Here is a 17,171-nt window from a genome sequence, read left to right on the forward strand (position 1 = left end):
CAACATCCTTGTCTCTAAATCAGAAAGACATGGATTTGACAGATGGACCACTCAGTGGGTAAAGAACTGGCTGGATGGTCACACTCAAAGAGTCACAGTCAACAGCTCGATGTCCAAGTAGAGACCAGTGACAAGTGGTGTTCCTCAGGGTTCATTACTGGGACTGGTGCTATTTAACATCTTTGTCGGCAACATGGACAGTGGGATTGAGTGCACCCTCAGCAAGTTTGCCGATGACACCAAGCCATGTCGTGCAGTCAACACACTCGAAGGAAGAGATGCCATCCAGAGGGACCTCAACAGGCTAGAGAGGTGGGCCCGTGCAAACCTCGTAAAGTTCAACAAGGCCGAGTAGAAGGTCCTGCACCTGGGTCAGGGCAATCCCAAGCACAAATACAGGTTGGGCGATGAGTGGATAAAGAGCAGCCCTGCAGAGGAGGACTTGGGGATGCTGGTGGGTGAAAGGCTGAATACGAGCCAGCAACGTGTGCTCGCAGTCCAGAAAGAGAACCGCATCCTGGGCTGCATCAGAAGAAGCGTGGCCAGCAGGTCGAGGGAGGTGATTCTCCCCCTCTACTCTGCTCTGGTGAGACCTCACTTGGAATACTGCATTCAGCTCCGGGGCCCCCAGCATAGGAAAGACCCATTGGACCTGCTCGAGCGGGTCCAAATGAGGGTCACAAAGATGATCAGGGGGCTGAAGCACCTTCCCTGTGAGGACAGGCAAGAGAGATGGGGTTGTTCAGCCTGGAGAAGAGAAGGCTCTAGGGAGACCCTACAGTGGCCTGCCAGTACTTAAAGGGGGCCTGCAGGAAAGGTGGAGAGGGACTGTTTCTCAGGTAGTGCAGTGAGAGGATGAAGTGTAACAGTTGCAAACTGAAAGGGGGTAGATTTAGATTAGATACAAGGAAGAAATTCTTCACTGTGAGGGTGGTGAGGCACTGGGACAGGCTGCCCAGAGAAGCTGTGGCTGCCCCCTCCCTGGAAGCATTCAAGGCCAGGCTGGATGGGGCTTGGAGCAACCTGGTCTGGTGGAAGTTGTCCCTGCCCATGGCTGGGGGGTTGGAACCAGATGATCCAACCCAAACCATTCCATGATCCTATGATTTCGTTAACCAGGATTTCATCAGTTTTGCACTGGAGATATTACTGAACCCTCCCCCCCTTCCCTCAGTCCAAATGCTAGCTGTCATTTAAAGAAATAGACTAATTATGCTAGCTATAGAAAAGCAGAAAGCAATCTGTTCTGTTGCTTATGCCTGAGAGGCCTGGTTCCGACCCAAACAGTAAGCAGGCAGAAACAGCCTGTCTATTAACATGACCATCTTGGTACTAAATCACTTATGGAAAATATCTGTCTAGATTGTTCACTATGAAAATGAGTCTAGCTGAGCATTACTACCAAGTGGTGGTGTATCTTGGGACCTCATAATTACAATTGTTATTTGATACAGAGAATCACTGATGCTGAGTTGGCATATATCCCTTGTGTCAGTTATAATTTATGTGCAAAATACACATTAGTCCCATATCCTTGAATGTAAACAGTTATAAGAAGAATGCAAGTAATTTCCTCCTGCACAAATCACAGCTACAGAATCATTGTCCTTAATCAGGAAGCAGACTACTTGAGATTTCTGAATTTTAGATACACTGAGCAGTTCACACTGCTTTAGACTGCAGTGATACCACTCTAACGGGGGAACACCTCAATCTAACTCATCGCATCTAGAATCACAAACTCAAAGACGAGGCTGTTCAGGAACCCTCCCAATGTCCAGTTACTAAACTGATATAAGGGCATAAGAAGAGACTTAATTGCCCAGGACAAAGTGTGACATATTCCAAATGATTGCCTTGATTATTGTTTAGGGTACAGCAAACTACTTAGCCATAGCACTCATCTATTAGATATTCAATACATACATGTATCTTCCAACTAGTTAAAATACTGTTGACCATATGTATTCATAAATTATAAAATGGAATTTGCTGAAAATAATAGCTGGCCTAAGACTTTCTGAAAGTTAAAAACATCTTTTTCTCCTTGGATATCCCTATAATTTCAAATAGCTATTCTTTGGTGTCTGTAATAGAAGAAACATACCGCCAGAAACATAATCAGAAAGTCTTTCCAAACTGGAGAATAAATATGAGATATGGCTTGATGCTACTAAATAAAAAACTAAAACTGACACTTTCTAAATCTCTTTTACCAAAGTTAACTTCTGGTTTTGAAGCCCAAAACACATGACAAAAAAATCCCTTTTGCAACTGGCTGGGTCATTACTCATTTTGATTATGTACTCTCTACCAGGACAGAAGCACCTTCCTTTGACCAGCTGGCAATGCTCTAAAATTTACATTTTAAGACCCATGGGTATATTTAGTTCCTGCACGAAATTCTTTCTGTTCATCCTGCCATTGCTGGCTTTGCAATTGATTGGTACCGATTTCGACGTTCTGCCTTTTTGATACAATTGCTAATCATACTCCTCACTATCTTCTTACTTGATGCAAATCTGGCAAGGATCCCAGCATCCAGTTGACTGCAATCTCAGAAAGTGGGAGGGGGGAGCAAGGCGGTTGAGGACTTTTCAGTTTCTTCGAGTTTAGAAAATGAGAACTGTAAGGTGTGCTGGCTCACACACATAGGTTAATAGTCTGACCACCAAATACCTGAGAGTATTCTCAGTATGTCAGCTTTGGGAACTGAAAATTTAATAAGCAGCAATAATGAAGTTCCTTTTCACTCCCCTGCTATCTCTTCTTGTATTGCATATGATGACTTTCAAAAGTCAGTAGCTTTCTACTACTGCTCAAAATGCAAAATGAGGTGTTTATCCTCTGTCTATGACACTCCAAAGGGTGGGAGTGGACCAAATCCCCAAAATAACCTGACAAACTATCACAGAAAACCAGCATTTCCATGGTACAAAACCCATCAGAAATGAACCCATGGAACTATTTTACATTAAAAAAAGCTCAATTTCCTTCATTTTAGCAGTAAGATTAAAGGTCTTCCATGAAGGGAAATCCAAGATTCAGAATACATACAGTGTTTTATAACTTGATTTTTTTTTTATGGACTCCACTATACACGAGTTTTTCATTGACACGTTTGCATCCTTTATATTCCTTATTCTATTTGATATATCTGTTGACTGAAATGTCCTTAATTAAGTGCTTTACCTATGTTCTCTCCCTTGCAACACACATTCCAGTTATTTATTTATTGTCAATCACAATAAATGGGTTGAAAACTGCGTAGGCAGAAAAATGAGAACAGGGAATGCTCATTCTAATTTTAGATTGAAGAATTTATCAACTTAGGAGTAAAATTATCAGAAATAAAGATTCTACTTTGGTTTAAAATATGTACATATACAGCTATTAGCTATCTTTTCCATTATATATAAAAAAATGAAATCAAACATTCAAAATTCTGAGGGGAAAAATGAAATTCAAAAGAGCAATATTTAGGGAGTGTACAGAAAGGTGAAATCTGAAGTCTCTTCAAAAGCTTACTTGGTAGCACTGAAATCTATTTTCATTGGACTTCTCAGAGAAAACAGTAAGCAACATTTTGTTCATCTTCATGCCTGAGAAAGAGTCTTCTTGCAACATGAGACAATACAGCTGCCACATTAACAGAAGGTAATTAAGCCTTTGCAACTCTGAACAATATCCTCTGCAGTAAAATATAGCTTCTTTGCACCAATAAGTATATGATACATATTTATTTGCATGTTAAGAGTAAATTTTTAGAAATCAGCAAAAGTTGAGTAAAGAAAGATGCTTAAATTCACCGAGACCAGAATGGTACTTCCAAAAACTAGGTAAAAGCAGTAGCAGCACTTTCAGCTTTTCCGAGAAACAAATGCTCTGGAAAAGAGTGCTTTTTTTCACACCATTATATATGGCATAGTATAATAGAATCATGAAAGGACTACAAACAGCTGTGCCCGATGGAATATATAAGCATTTGTAGAGCAGTCTGGGTAAAAAGCTGTACAAGAAAATGAGTCAAGGATTGTGGTATAAAGGCCAGAAGAAATTCATCTCCAGCTCTCCACACAGAGCGAGAATGATCACATCAGCAGTATTCTGTCAGAATTTTCTCATGTGTGAATGGTTAGAGAGAAAGGAAGGCGGCAGACAGTTCTTCTTTTACTCTCAAAAAACTCGGGCACCTCAAACAATTCACCTGGACTTTCTACTGCTTGAAATATTTTGTGACAAATGTTCACAAAGAGGATGCGACCAACGTGTATCTTTTCTACACTGACTGGATGTCAATAACCAGCACAGAAGTGGACAAATTTTATCATGCTGTAGCAATTCTCTCTTGCACTCAAAGTCTCAAGGGGAGACATCTCTCCGCAATAAAGCTCTCATGAACTGCTCATGGATGCACTGCTACAGCACTCTTCTAAAATCCCACTCATTATTGTAAGCCATAAAGTTACAATTTTGAAGTTTTTAATGTTAGTTTGTACTTTAAAATACAAATGAAGTTACACACTGATCTGTAAGTGGGCACGATCTACAGATGCAGGAGTACTGAGAGAGATGCAAGGGAGACACGACACACCGACATGCATTTCTCACCAAGGGCAGAATGAAATTGGTGAACAGAACAGAACTATTTCACAAATAGTCCAAAGAACTGAGATGGGAGTAATCATGTTACAGTAAGCTCTTCTACCCATCTGGTAAACTACCCACATTAATAATACTTCATTTGATGAGTAAATATTCTTTCTGTGTAATTTAATAGATTAATTTTGGAACTCTGTACCTCTTGGAACTTTGTGACACAAGGGGCACTTTGCAAAAAGAAAAAATGTTGATGAACTGCAGAAAATGGTAAGTTATGCAGTAAAAGTGTATTCTGCCCCACTTTTGGCATATTTCCTTGAAAATTATCATTGTGAGGTGACAATTAATTTTCATGAGTAGGGTCCTTATTCCTTACGATTCCATCTTCCACAGGTCAAATTTGGAAACACTTCCTTCAATGATGCCTTCCTATTTCACGTAATTCATTTCAGCCTTTAGTCCCCAGCCTTATTAATCTATTCTTTAATGCCTCTTAATCATTTCTCCCTGTTCTGCCTCTGCTGCAGCAGTTGATTGATGCTTTATTGAGAAATACAGTCTCCCCCATTTTTCCCATTTTATCTCCCCATTCATACTTGCATAGTCAAGGTTCATCAACATTCCTGTATACTTATACTATAAAGCAGCTATTTCTGTAAACTACTCTTCCTCTGATTATTAATCACAGCTAGGGTGGTTTTAGGTTAACTGTTCACCACACAAATGGACACACAAATCAGCATTTGCTTTCATTTTTCCTATACCTTAAAAAATAGTCCTAACACAATACCTGTGTTTTTCAAGTTTGGTTTTGGTTTGTTTTTTTTTTTTAATTTCTGTGATCCTGGCAAAAAGTACCATCTTCAGAAGACAGAAAATTATAAATTCATTTTTATTTGTACTACAGGGGATTATTTTAAAAAACACACTGTGCTAAATTTGCATATCACTCAGCATATGCACCGATGCACAAGTCCTGTGAAGGCACACTGAGTCAAACGGGGAATGTATTTGTATCACTATAGAACCAAGGATGAAAACACAACAGGATCCACAAGAGTTTACTGTTAAATAAAATGCAACAACAAGAGAAATGTCAGAGAATGTTTTATGAAAAAAGTTTGAAAAAAAGAAGAGACAGGAAATGTGGTAACAGGCTGAAGTTCTCTCTCAATTCCCTGTAGAACAAATTCTACCTTTTAAAATATTTTTAAAATACATTTCAGACAAAGAAGTTATTTCTTCCCTATTCCTAACAATGCTTGGATTTTGGCAATGGACAGGACATATGGGCACAGAACATGAACCACAATATATCTTTAATATATGTTGAAGACTCCAGTTACTTTTCCTGCCTTTTTTTTTTTTGACATGCATGTTTTGAAAGTTACAGATAGATTTATTATCGGACTATACATCTTGCACGTCAATGAGGCCCACAGGCTTAAAAGGCATAGCTGATGGTGGGTTTCTTCAGCATCACTTTGTGGGCTGCTTTGTTTTGTTAAAATCAGCTGTATGAACTAAAAGGGAGATCAATCCTTATTACAGAGAAAACTAGCTTAATTTTAGTTCAATTTCAGTCTCAGCTTATTAAATCTATTTGTAATTTTAAGGCAGTATCAACACCTTCAGTGACACTCAAAATCTGAATGTTTTAACATTACTGAGTGCACAGATATCTCTTAGTATCCCAGAACTACTATTCACTTCTGGAAATTCATTCAGCATCTTTTATGTCTGTTACTGATCCAGATGAAGAACTCTTCAACAGTACATCTCAAATTGCTTTCTGTGTTTTCTCGGCTTTCAGTCTCTAATGTAAGTCAATTATCATTTTGAAAAGGGTGAACTTGGGCACTTTTAAAAATTAGTTATCATCTAAATACACTTTGTAAAATCTTACTGCTGCCTACCCAGATGATTAAAATGTTTTGTCATTTTTCTGTATTGAGGCTACTTACACTGTCACAGAGGAGGCTCTTATTTTTGGTGCCTGTTGCGTAACAGTCACAGGGTTTGCAAACATCAATGGCTGAAAGATCTGCACCTGTTTGTCTGTAATGGAAATCCTTACACAGCTCACAGTTCCTTCCTGCATGAAAGAAAGGTTATGCATTATGCCTTCCAATTCATTAAAATTAGCTGTATAATTCAAAATTAAAGACTCTATTCCTTTGAGAGAATTCTATAATTTTCAGGACGTCCATTTTAATGCACCTTTCATCTCTACCTGCCAATTTAGTGATCCAGAGCATATGAAACAATGAACCTGTTACAAACTATGTTTTACTCCATTAAACTTCCATCTGTTATGTAATACCACACTTATATAAAAGCTGTGCCATGCAAATGCCTATACATTTTTTGGAAAAATTATCGTTGAACCTGAAATTTTTCTTTTTTCCCCTTTACTAGAAAAAGTCAAAAAAACTGAAATAGAACTGTTAAAAAATAAGTATTCAAATAAAATTGCTTACACAGAATAGAAACCTTTCATCAATAAACAAGAAACTGACATTAGAGCTAAATCTGACAACATTTTTAATATGCTATCTGTTAAAGTGGTTCAATTAGAAAGACTATATTCTGTATTTACATGCTCTAGCACATGTAATGGAAACAGCTTTGAAACAATACATTCTAATTATTTATTAGAATGTCTTTTGCATGGAAGATTTTTTACAAGATTAGATCAAATTTTAGCAGTATTTTCCTGTGGCTTAAGTATTGACACAATTGTAATTACTGCACTGTCTGGAGACTTTAAAAATACATATACATGACAACTTATTGGAATGTCAGCCATTGAGCCTAACTAATTTCAGCTGACAGAAGACTTGGCCAAAAAGTAACTGTAAAACAAACAGTCCATCCTCTTCTGTGAGACTTACCAGCTGTGTTGTGTTGACAGTTCTCACACACTCCACCACTGCCCCTGTAGTGCTCCTGGGGAAAAGGGTCCATTGCTAAGTCATAGTGGCAGCTTACTGCATGGCTGTAACACTGACAAGGTTTGCAATTATAGGCATGAACTTGATCACCTGGACGAAAAGGCTTGTCATTGTACAATGGTAAACAGCGATCACACTGAAATTAAAAAAAAAAGAAAATACTATTTCTTTACCTTATAAGAATACTATTATACTCTCTAAATTCATGTTTCATTCCATGTGTTTTCTCCTATTTAAATATTAAAAATATTGGGTTTAGACATGAAGTGAGAAAGCATATAGGGAAATAACAAAACCAACTCTTTTTTTAAAAAAAATCTTAAGTTACTTAACAACAGAATAAAATCAAGGAAGGTGGGCAGAAGAATAAAATTTTAAGTAGTTTGATATTCAACGTAGGCCAACGTCCTGAAATTCGGATTTAGTTAAACCTCTAAAGATGCAAAATGGTGCCTACCGTGTTTGAGGCACAGAAGAAATATTCACCTAATGCATCCATCTACATGCATTTTAAACAATGTCTGTTATTGTAGTTTGTAGTATTGTAGTAACTGCAATTTGTACAGTTACCATTTGACCTGCTGAGTGAAACAAAAGGACTCTTGTGGCCAAATATGATTTTATACAGAGTTATCTGAAATATCAGAACATCTAAATGTGCATTTATCTCATTAACTTTTTAAGAAAGAAATTTTAAACAAAAAGGTAAATCCATGCACATATTCAACATTGTCAAGTTATATTTTAAATGACACCAATAGAATACTAGGATACCAAGTACATTCTTTAAATAAACACCTAAACAATCTTGTTTTCTTCAATTCTTTTCAAATTTATCAAATACAAAGACTAATGATATTCAAATACTTAATTAGCTTAAATCCAAACCAGTAAAAATATTTTTAAGTACTTCAGGAGCACCTCAGAGGCTCATTTTTTATTTGGATGAACTCACAATATTACTTTCTAAGTAGAGCTTTATGAAGAATGTGAAGTTGAAATAATCTTCAGTTCATAATAGACTATACAAAAATTCAAGGAGAATACACAGTGTGCCTACTGGGCCATCAAGAACTAAAACCAAATTGGATTTCTTAGAAGTTAATGAATAGCTAGCATTTTGGACAACTGCATTCTCTTTATGGTGAACAATGCAACCAGTTTTTATGAAATTGTCTCCAAAACTAGTACATGCCGGCACTGGAGAATTTTTTTTAATTTAACTGTCATTACTGGAAGTCCATTCTCAAAATACTGTTGCCTTGCTGGATCTAAGAAACAAAATCTATGGCAATTATAATTTCCATCTTTCAGAAGGAATTTAAATCCTTCAACATAAGCTGCACGTTATAAAATAAGGGCACCTTCTTTCTTCCTAAGTTCCGTAAGTGTGCTCATCTTTCTTCACGGCTACTATTCAAAGCACTGTTGCAATTATTTCAGCCCAGCGTGCCTGCATCATCTACATGCCGACAATTAAGAAACTATACTGGTTTCTAAACTGTTTCGCTCACAGCTGATGCTGGGAAAGCATCAACTGGGGGTAAAATGAGAAACTGAATTAGAAAACATAAGCTTAAGATAGTCCAAAAACTAACAAAACTGACTTGAGAGAGAAAATGAAAGCATAAGAATTTAACTGCTGAAATTTAGTTTTAATAAATGAAATTAACAGTAAGAGGTAAGATAACAATAGCCACTGTACCTTTCTTCAATCTGTTAAAAACAAAACAAAACAACAAAACCCCACAACATCACCACAGTGAGAGAAAAAGGAGGTTTCAGGATGAAAACCAGGGCTTCACTTGAGACCTTGAACTTTGACCTTTGTTTAGCAGAAGAATTGCTGCCTAATCCTGATTAGCCCAGTACACCGAGGTGAACACCCTGAACATAACTATCACACAAGTTACACAGCTTATTCAAGTCCTTCCCTCATTCACATCCATCTTCCTTCTCTCTAGTCACTCCCTTTGTCTCTTCCTTGAGGAAAATCAGCATTACACAGCACCAGCAACATGAGACAAGAAGGTTCATTCAGGCACTGCATGACTTGGGAAGAGCAAGAAACAAACCCGAGCTCCCAGCCAAAGCATCCCACTCGTGCAGTTCCCTCCTCGCAGCACATCTACAGAAATATGTGCTGCTTGAAAGGAAAACAGTACAGGAATAGCTACCAGCCTGCCAGCCCTGAGTTTCCAACCACATAGAGGCTGAGAAGGTCCGATATTTCATTTCAGATTTAATCTTATGCACACCTGTGCTTGCGCCTATTGTTAAATGACACACAAGCACTACGGAGTAAGAGAGAAGATGGCCCTTGATTACACAGCACGGAGCCTCTTTGAACTACCATGTCTCTTGTTCTGGGACTTTTAAAACTTTTACAAAACTTTTTAAAAGCCTTGGTAAAAAAAAGTAGTCATTCAAAAGTTGGCAATGACTGTGAAACAATTGCTGTTCTAGCAGTTGTCATACCTGTATGCACTAAAAAAACAGGCAGTGGACCCCCACCTCATCCTGCTGAGTTTGTCACACCTTTATTAGGTTAGGAATTGCATTTAACTTCCAGACCTGCTGCGTTTAACTCTCAGTTTTGGTAGCATGATGATGTACATACAGCAATCTTCAGGTCTTCATTCACCAAAAGTAAACTCTGCATTTGTCCAAAGCACAGTGTTGAGATTTTCAAAGGTATTGAGAGATTCAGGTTTCGATTCTTGGCTACTACATGTAAAGTGGATAGGTAAATTCCCAAAAAAGCCTTTGACAAATCTGAACAAGGTCTAGCAGTAGATTTACAAAGAATGTTAATTCTTGACAAAACAAGCCTTTGTCCATAACTGTAAGACCCACAAACATGCAGATGCCCTTAGTTACATCTAGGCCCTTCAGAAAATACGTTAATATATGGCTTTCCCTATGGACAATAACAAACATGTCCTCTTGATATACAGTATCAGAACCGCTCATCTCCTGTGAAAAGAGTTTTCTGAGAAAATGTTACATGGAGCCAGATGGTCAAAATACATAGCTCGTCTTGGCCCAATTCATCAGTCAAAATTCATGATTAAAAATTTATTTCCAATAAGGAATTCAGGATGTTTTTTACTAAAAACATTATCAAAAACTTACCTTCTCAAAATTCCTGAACCCAGCACACCTATGGAAAGATCACCAGTGACTTCAGCCTAAGCCTTTATGGGCCAAGTTCCTTAGTCATCACTAAGGATGCTGAGGACAGTGCCTCTGAAGAAACAGTCGACAGATATTCAAAGAAATACTTCAGAAGGCAGTAGTAATGCTATTTTAAGACTTGCAGTAAGTCATTATCAACTAGAACTTTCTACTCCAACAATTTCTAAATATCCCACTGCTTGCCTCTGGGTGGCATCCTTTTTTTTATTTTAATGTTATGTCATGTAGCATTTATTCCTTTTTTTATTTTCCTAACCTGTGTAGGAGTTCCCATCTCACACTCATCAAAGTTCAGTTGTAATAACCAGTGTACATACACATCTGTAGTACTTACATTATACGTGCTTCTATAATATACATATGTTATTAACAGTACACAGATCTAAAAATCAGCTGAAGTGATATGAAGATTCAAATGCCACTTTCTCAGGCATTTTGAAAAGCTGTCTTGTCTTTGAAAAACTCCGTTATGTGTTTGACCCAACCATGATTATTTATGCTGCCTTGTAAATGTTGACTATAATAGGATAGTTAATCACATACTGTTTTTCCCTTCCCACAAGATCCCAGTCTGTACCCAAATGGACAGTGTGCTTTCACTCCATTCAGCTTCATTAGCCAAATAAATATGGCTTCTAGGCAATATCTATTCCAGTGTAGCTTAGCCCTGCTCTGAAGACAGTCATCTTAATTTCCCCATGGCTTTTCCTCAGCACCCTTACTACAGCATTTGACTATCTATCAAGGCCACATGTTAGCAGAGCTTTGAACCATATCTATCTCTTGTGAACTCCCCAAAGACCTTTTAAACTCAAAAGCTGGGTTTTATTAGGAAAAAAAAAAAAAAGCTGGAACACTGTAAGTGACTCCAAGTGACTAAGACAGAATAGAAATGAAGAGCATCTTATGGGGTTCTGTCCCATTCCTTAAAAGGACGCAAAATAATTTTAGAAACTAAGCACAGACTAACAGATGGTTTACAAATACCGTATGCCAAATAGCATTCTAAGAAAAGATACTACTGTTGCTTTGCAATGGCAAAGTGACTGACAAAGAACCTGACTGGAAAAGAACATAAGATCTACCATTCTGAATGCCAGATTCCAGTAATGGGACACAACTGAGATGTCACCACTGGCACAGATGTTGTCAGGCAGCGTAAGACACATTTCTGTTCAACTCCTCTTTCATTTATACTTTTTTTGGTGAAGTTACTGGAAGCCACACTAAGTCCTACAAAATCAAAGTGTATGTAACCACACTAATTCTGACAATCAGGCGGTAAATTAATTCGAGCTTAAATTCTCCAGAATTAAAATTCAGTTTTCAAATCAGGCATCCACTCCATCTAACTCCCATTTAGACTCCAACCCTGTAGGACTTCTGTAAAATAGAGGGAGAAGGTATGTTTTGCAGCTGATGAGGCCGGCATGTGTTCTGTTTTACCAAATCTCTGACTTGCTCAGGATATTAAATTGTAAGAGATCTTGTGTTTATTTTTCCACTATATCTACCTTGCTTATTTGGAACAAGCCGTTGAATTTCATTCTCCTGTAACATTAGAGAGTGCTGTAGTCACAATTACCGCGTATTTAAGGGTTAATTTCACTCTTCTGAGGAAGCTACTGCATGGGATTTTTTTTTTTTTTTAATAATAGTTTTAGTGGGGTAAAAGAAGAAAAAAAAAAAACAGATTTGCTAATCACTTGGACACTTTTATGGAAATGTGAAAAAGCATAGAAATTCAATAAATGTATGTGGCACTACAATTTACAACAGCTACTTTCAACAACAGTGAAGCACCAGCCCAGTTGTGTCTGCTTTCTTTCACATTAAATGAAATAAATATCCTGCATAGTGGATAAGCCCCTGAAAATAATTTTCAGACTGGAATAGCCTTCTTAATTTCCAAGAGGTAACAACGACAACCATAATGCCATTGGCTATCTGCCTACCTGTTAAGAAGAACTTAGGAACATCAGATCAAAATGTGTAAGGGATAATGACCACCTCACAATTCCTTTGGCATGTCATCCTCTGCGCAACAAAGCACGAGGCATCTGAGACTGCAACAAGTTCTTTCAGTATTTCAGCTATGCTTGTGCACAAATTGTTTTAGAAGCCTGGATCTTTGAACTGTGAAATTGTACCAGTTTTCCAGGGATGGATCCATGGACAACTCTGTAACTTCCAGACATGTCAGAAGTTATCCAAAATTTTCAGGCAGGCAAAAATACTGGACTAGGTGCCTTTCTCCTTCCTGTTTCCTAAAACTCCAGTCAACCATCTGCTTGCTTGATTTCCTTTCTTTATATTCTGATATTGTCGTCTTCTTCCATGGGCTGTTTCCAGTTTTTCAAATGACACCGTGAAAAGTTTTTGAACATACTACTGCTCATGTCTATAATTTAGTCTTTGCATCTGAATGTTACAAAAATCTGGACTCCACTCCTGGTGCCTTGGTTTCCCTTTGTAAAAGGCAGAGCTATTTCCCAAAGTGGGACACAAGGCATTTACAGAACAATTTGTAAATGAAGAAGCTGAACATTTCCTTTTCCTAAGATTACAGACAAGCTCTGTAAGAATTTATTTCCTCTTCTTTCTTAATCTGATCCCTCGATAACTGCAAGTCATTCTTAAGCATTCCTTTCTTCCCATCATCTCAAATTTCATAACAACATATTCCTTCATCAAAACAGAACTCAGAAAAAAAGAAGATAGAAATTCCATTTGGTATTTCAAATTTCGTAACATGGTGATGCAAATAACTAAGATTTCTATTTGTAATGAATTATGCAAATATTTAGTTTCTAGTATTGCTTTGCTGCACAACAGCTCTCCAGATGTATATGCCAGATAAATTCAAGATGGTAATTTTAGATGAATTAAGTGTAAATGTGACAAGGACATACTCTGCCATATGTTAAGAGCTTGTCAAGAGATCTCCGATTCTTGTCCAAGGTATTAAAAAAAAAAACAACAAAAAAAAACCACCAAACCAAAAACCAAACCCTTCTTATACCCCTCAGTTATGGTGACAACTGTTTGCTTGTTTGCTGACAGTGCAATTTCTTCTCAAAAACATTTGCCTTCTCCCTGCCAAAAGTTTATATTCAGAAACCTCCTTCATCGAATGCTTAATTGAATCTAAATTATTGTTATTATTATTTAATAATAATAATAATAATAATAATAATAGCAGCCTAATTCACTGGGGTAGGAGAGTCTGAGAAACGCAGGTGTAAGTCTATGAGACAGTTTTATCAATGGCAATGACAGTAAAAAATCAGGATGGATTTTGGTTTTGCTTTTAAGTGTGTGCCTTGCAAAAAAAAATCAAAACCTTTAAGCTGTCTGGATTTCATGTAAATCCTTGATAAAATTCAAAGTACTTAGTGATATATTTGCAAATATTAATTCTATTTTATTAATACTTCTATTTTATTTCATATTTAGTAGATACTGACATGGTCATTAAAGAATGAGGAAAATAATTAAACAACATCCTTATTGTACTATGAATGAATGCGGTTAATTCAAGCATTTCAATTATAGTTACAATGCATATATGCCAAATCAAAAATGTGACACGCACTGTAACAATCCATTAACATTGACAGAAAATATCTGATAAGGCAGATACATCATTAAAATGTATTTGGTTTGTTTTCACAAGGTAGCATAAGTCTTGCAAGAGTGCTTGGTGAACTTCCAGATCTTATTAAATATTTATAATTAATCCCTACAAAGTAACATTTCACAATGTGTGTTCTAATTAAAGGGACATTGTCAGTTTGAATTTTTTTTCTAATTTGACTCATCTAAAAACATCAAAATTCTGTTCAAATCCCATTTAGACTGTAGATCCTACACTTCTGCTTAAAAACTAGAAAACTTAGATCCCCATCAAATTTTACAAAGATCTTGCACATTATAGTAAACACAATATCAAATGCTCTCAGATTAACACTTCTTGCTCTGTCCTAGCAAGCACAGACTGCTTGGGGGTTTTCTAATGCGAGATTAGTCTCCTGTTTGCTACTGATGTTGCTATTCCGTAACACCTTCTTAATTTTTAGAAAGCCTGTTTCCAAAAGGCAGAAATGTAGCAAGGAATACAGCATGTACTCACAATGGAAATATAACATGCAGTGGGATTGTGAGATTCATTCCTTTGATGTAGCATTTTCTTTCTTAATCTCAACTTTTTCTTTTTTTTTTTCTTTTTTTTTCTTTTTTTTTTTTTTGAGGTAAATAATTAATCTAGGCACAGAATCTTTTCTTTGAGCAAGTTGACTCATACATCATGGTTCTGTTTTTGCCAAGTTGTATGTGAAAAGCTTCCAAGAAAACCAAATGTTGCATAAAATAAGGGCAAACTGGCACCATTATTCTAAGCTCTCTACATATTTCTCTAGAAGACCATGACTTACAGTAAACAACCCCATTTTGGTTCTCCTATGGCCAAGAGTTATAAAACTAGTAGGAAAATTATAATTTTGCAACTTGGTAAGTTTCAACTACACACTACACTTCCCTATTACAAAAATCCCTCTTTATTGAGAAATGTAGTTACTACAGGCAGAGCAAAACAATGATGACAATGTATTTTCTAGACTATATCTAGTTTTTTTAATATGGCCTTTTAATTAATTCCAATGAATTTAATCTTAATATTGACTATGTGAAAACACAGAGCAGTGAAAAGTAATATTAAGTCTGTTCTTGTACTAGAACAATCATGTTGCTACTACAGATTATTTTAAAGATAAACAAATGTCATATATGACTGTAAAAAGTATGGGAAAATGACATTTACAGGCTGTCCTTAAATAAGTTCAAAGCTCAATTTTCAATGTTTTAAAAAGCCACAACCCAAAGCACAGGGTTAGATCAAAATAATGAATAAGACCTCCAAGAAAATAACTTCCAAATACATATGTATAAGAATGTCTCAGTACTTTCTTAACTGTGCTCAACTATGCAAGAGACATTTAAAATCAAGTCCAAAACATTTTAACTCTTCCTATCTTAGACATATTTGGTAGAACAACTGCATTAAAAGATCTCATTCTTAGCTGAATTTAGAGACTGCAATCTACAGATGTTCCAGGTATCAGAAGGTAAATCTATGTTAGTGTTTTACCTTGGATTAGGCATAGAGTTTTAAAGCAAATCTCCAAATTTTCTGCATTTACTGTGTTTTGGTTTGCATCATGGAGCTGTCTTGGACCCTTTGAACTGCTGCCTTTCAAACAAAACTAAATTGGAAGATGAACTACAGGACTGTGCCTACTGCACCCCACCTACTGAATGGGTCTGGAGTACATAAAACCAGACTAAAACTACTGCAGAGTAAAAAATAAAAGCACATCTGCTGAAAAAATTGGGTCTTCCTTTTCACTCTACAGATCATTTGTTAGTTGCTACAGCAGGCAGAGCCATCATTTTTGTTAGATGCTGACAGTCTAAATTCAGGTTTGCATCTAATGTTTGAGAAAGTGGCATAATCCTTTAACAAGAAAACAAATCCCTGAACACAGAACTGCTAATGGCCTGTGGTGGAATGGCTTTTGGCAAGGGGCGGTGGGGGCAGGGGCAGGTTTTTGTTTTCTTATTTAATACAAACGCTGATGTGGATGACACTAACATACATACACACGCTCTTTCCCATGACTAAAATCCCAATTTTGAGGCTGTTCATAGGTGAGGTAGGTAGACAAAGGAGAAACTAACATTATATCCTTCTGTATAGCTTTCCTTGACGCACAGGCACCTATATGGTTCCATAGCTGTGTCGCAATTATCAGCATGGCCATGGCAATTACACCTGAAAGAACAATAGGTAGTGAAAAAAAACCTAAAACATGGAAACACATCTGTCCAACAATATATTACATGGTCACAAAGAGAATTTTGTGTATTACACAGACTGGTTCTTTATTAAGAACAAATAAACACCACCAAAGAGAATGTTCTTGAGTGCAGTAACCTACAGAAGACTAGTTCAATCAACAGATTTTTAAGTATCAACAATTGCTTTCCAAGAAAATAAAAACCAGCATGTAGTAAAGCTACTATTACCTTATATAATATGTAATGAAAACTATATTTCAGTATATAACATTAACATGTAAAATTTTATTAAATAAACAGTAATTATTCATCAATATTAAGCCTTACACTGTGGCTATAGTTTTTCAAGAAATCTTAACCGTATCAAGCATAATTTTCTAGTTTAAGTCATTTTGATGTCAGTTAAAATGCCCATTTCTTACTAAAACAAAACCTTCATAGAGTATTAGTTAACAGGCAATAACCATCCCACTCAGCCGAAAGGGCTGCTCTTCTGGAGGTATGGCACGGCTTTGCAAACTACAGCTGAAATTATTTTACTCTTACACAGCCACCAAGGTT

At 36.7% G+C, this 17,171-nt stretch overlaps 1 protein-coding gene across 1 annotated transcript in view; it reads right to left on the bottom strand.

Moving 5' to 3' along the window:
* The window catches only part of USH2A (usherin), a 395,830-nt gene that overhangs the window by 334,259 nt on the left and 44,400 nt on the right, over positions 1 to 17,171 (bottom strand). Inside the window, exons 8-10 of the mRNA XM_086460628.1 lie at positions 16,491 to 16,584; positions 7,497 to 7,692; positions 6,567 to 6,697 (exon numbers count right to left, since the gene is read on the bottom strand). Of these exons, the coding sequence (XP_086316754.1) occupies positions 6,567 to 6,697; positions 7,497 to 7,692; positions 16,491 to 16,584 (421 nt within the window). The remainder of the gene's footprint in view (positions 1 to 6,566; positions 6,698 to 7,496; positions 7,693 to 16,490; positions 16,585 to 17,171) is intronic.

This window comes from Leptosomus discolor, chromosome 2 (genome assembly GCF_034619465.1).
Source record: "Leptosomus discolor isolate bLepDis1 chromosome 2, bLepDis1.hap2, whole genome shotgun sequence".
Classification (NCBI taxonomy): Eukaryota; Metazoa; Chordata; class Aves; order Leptosomiformes; family Leptosomidae; genus Leptosomus; species Leptosomus discolor.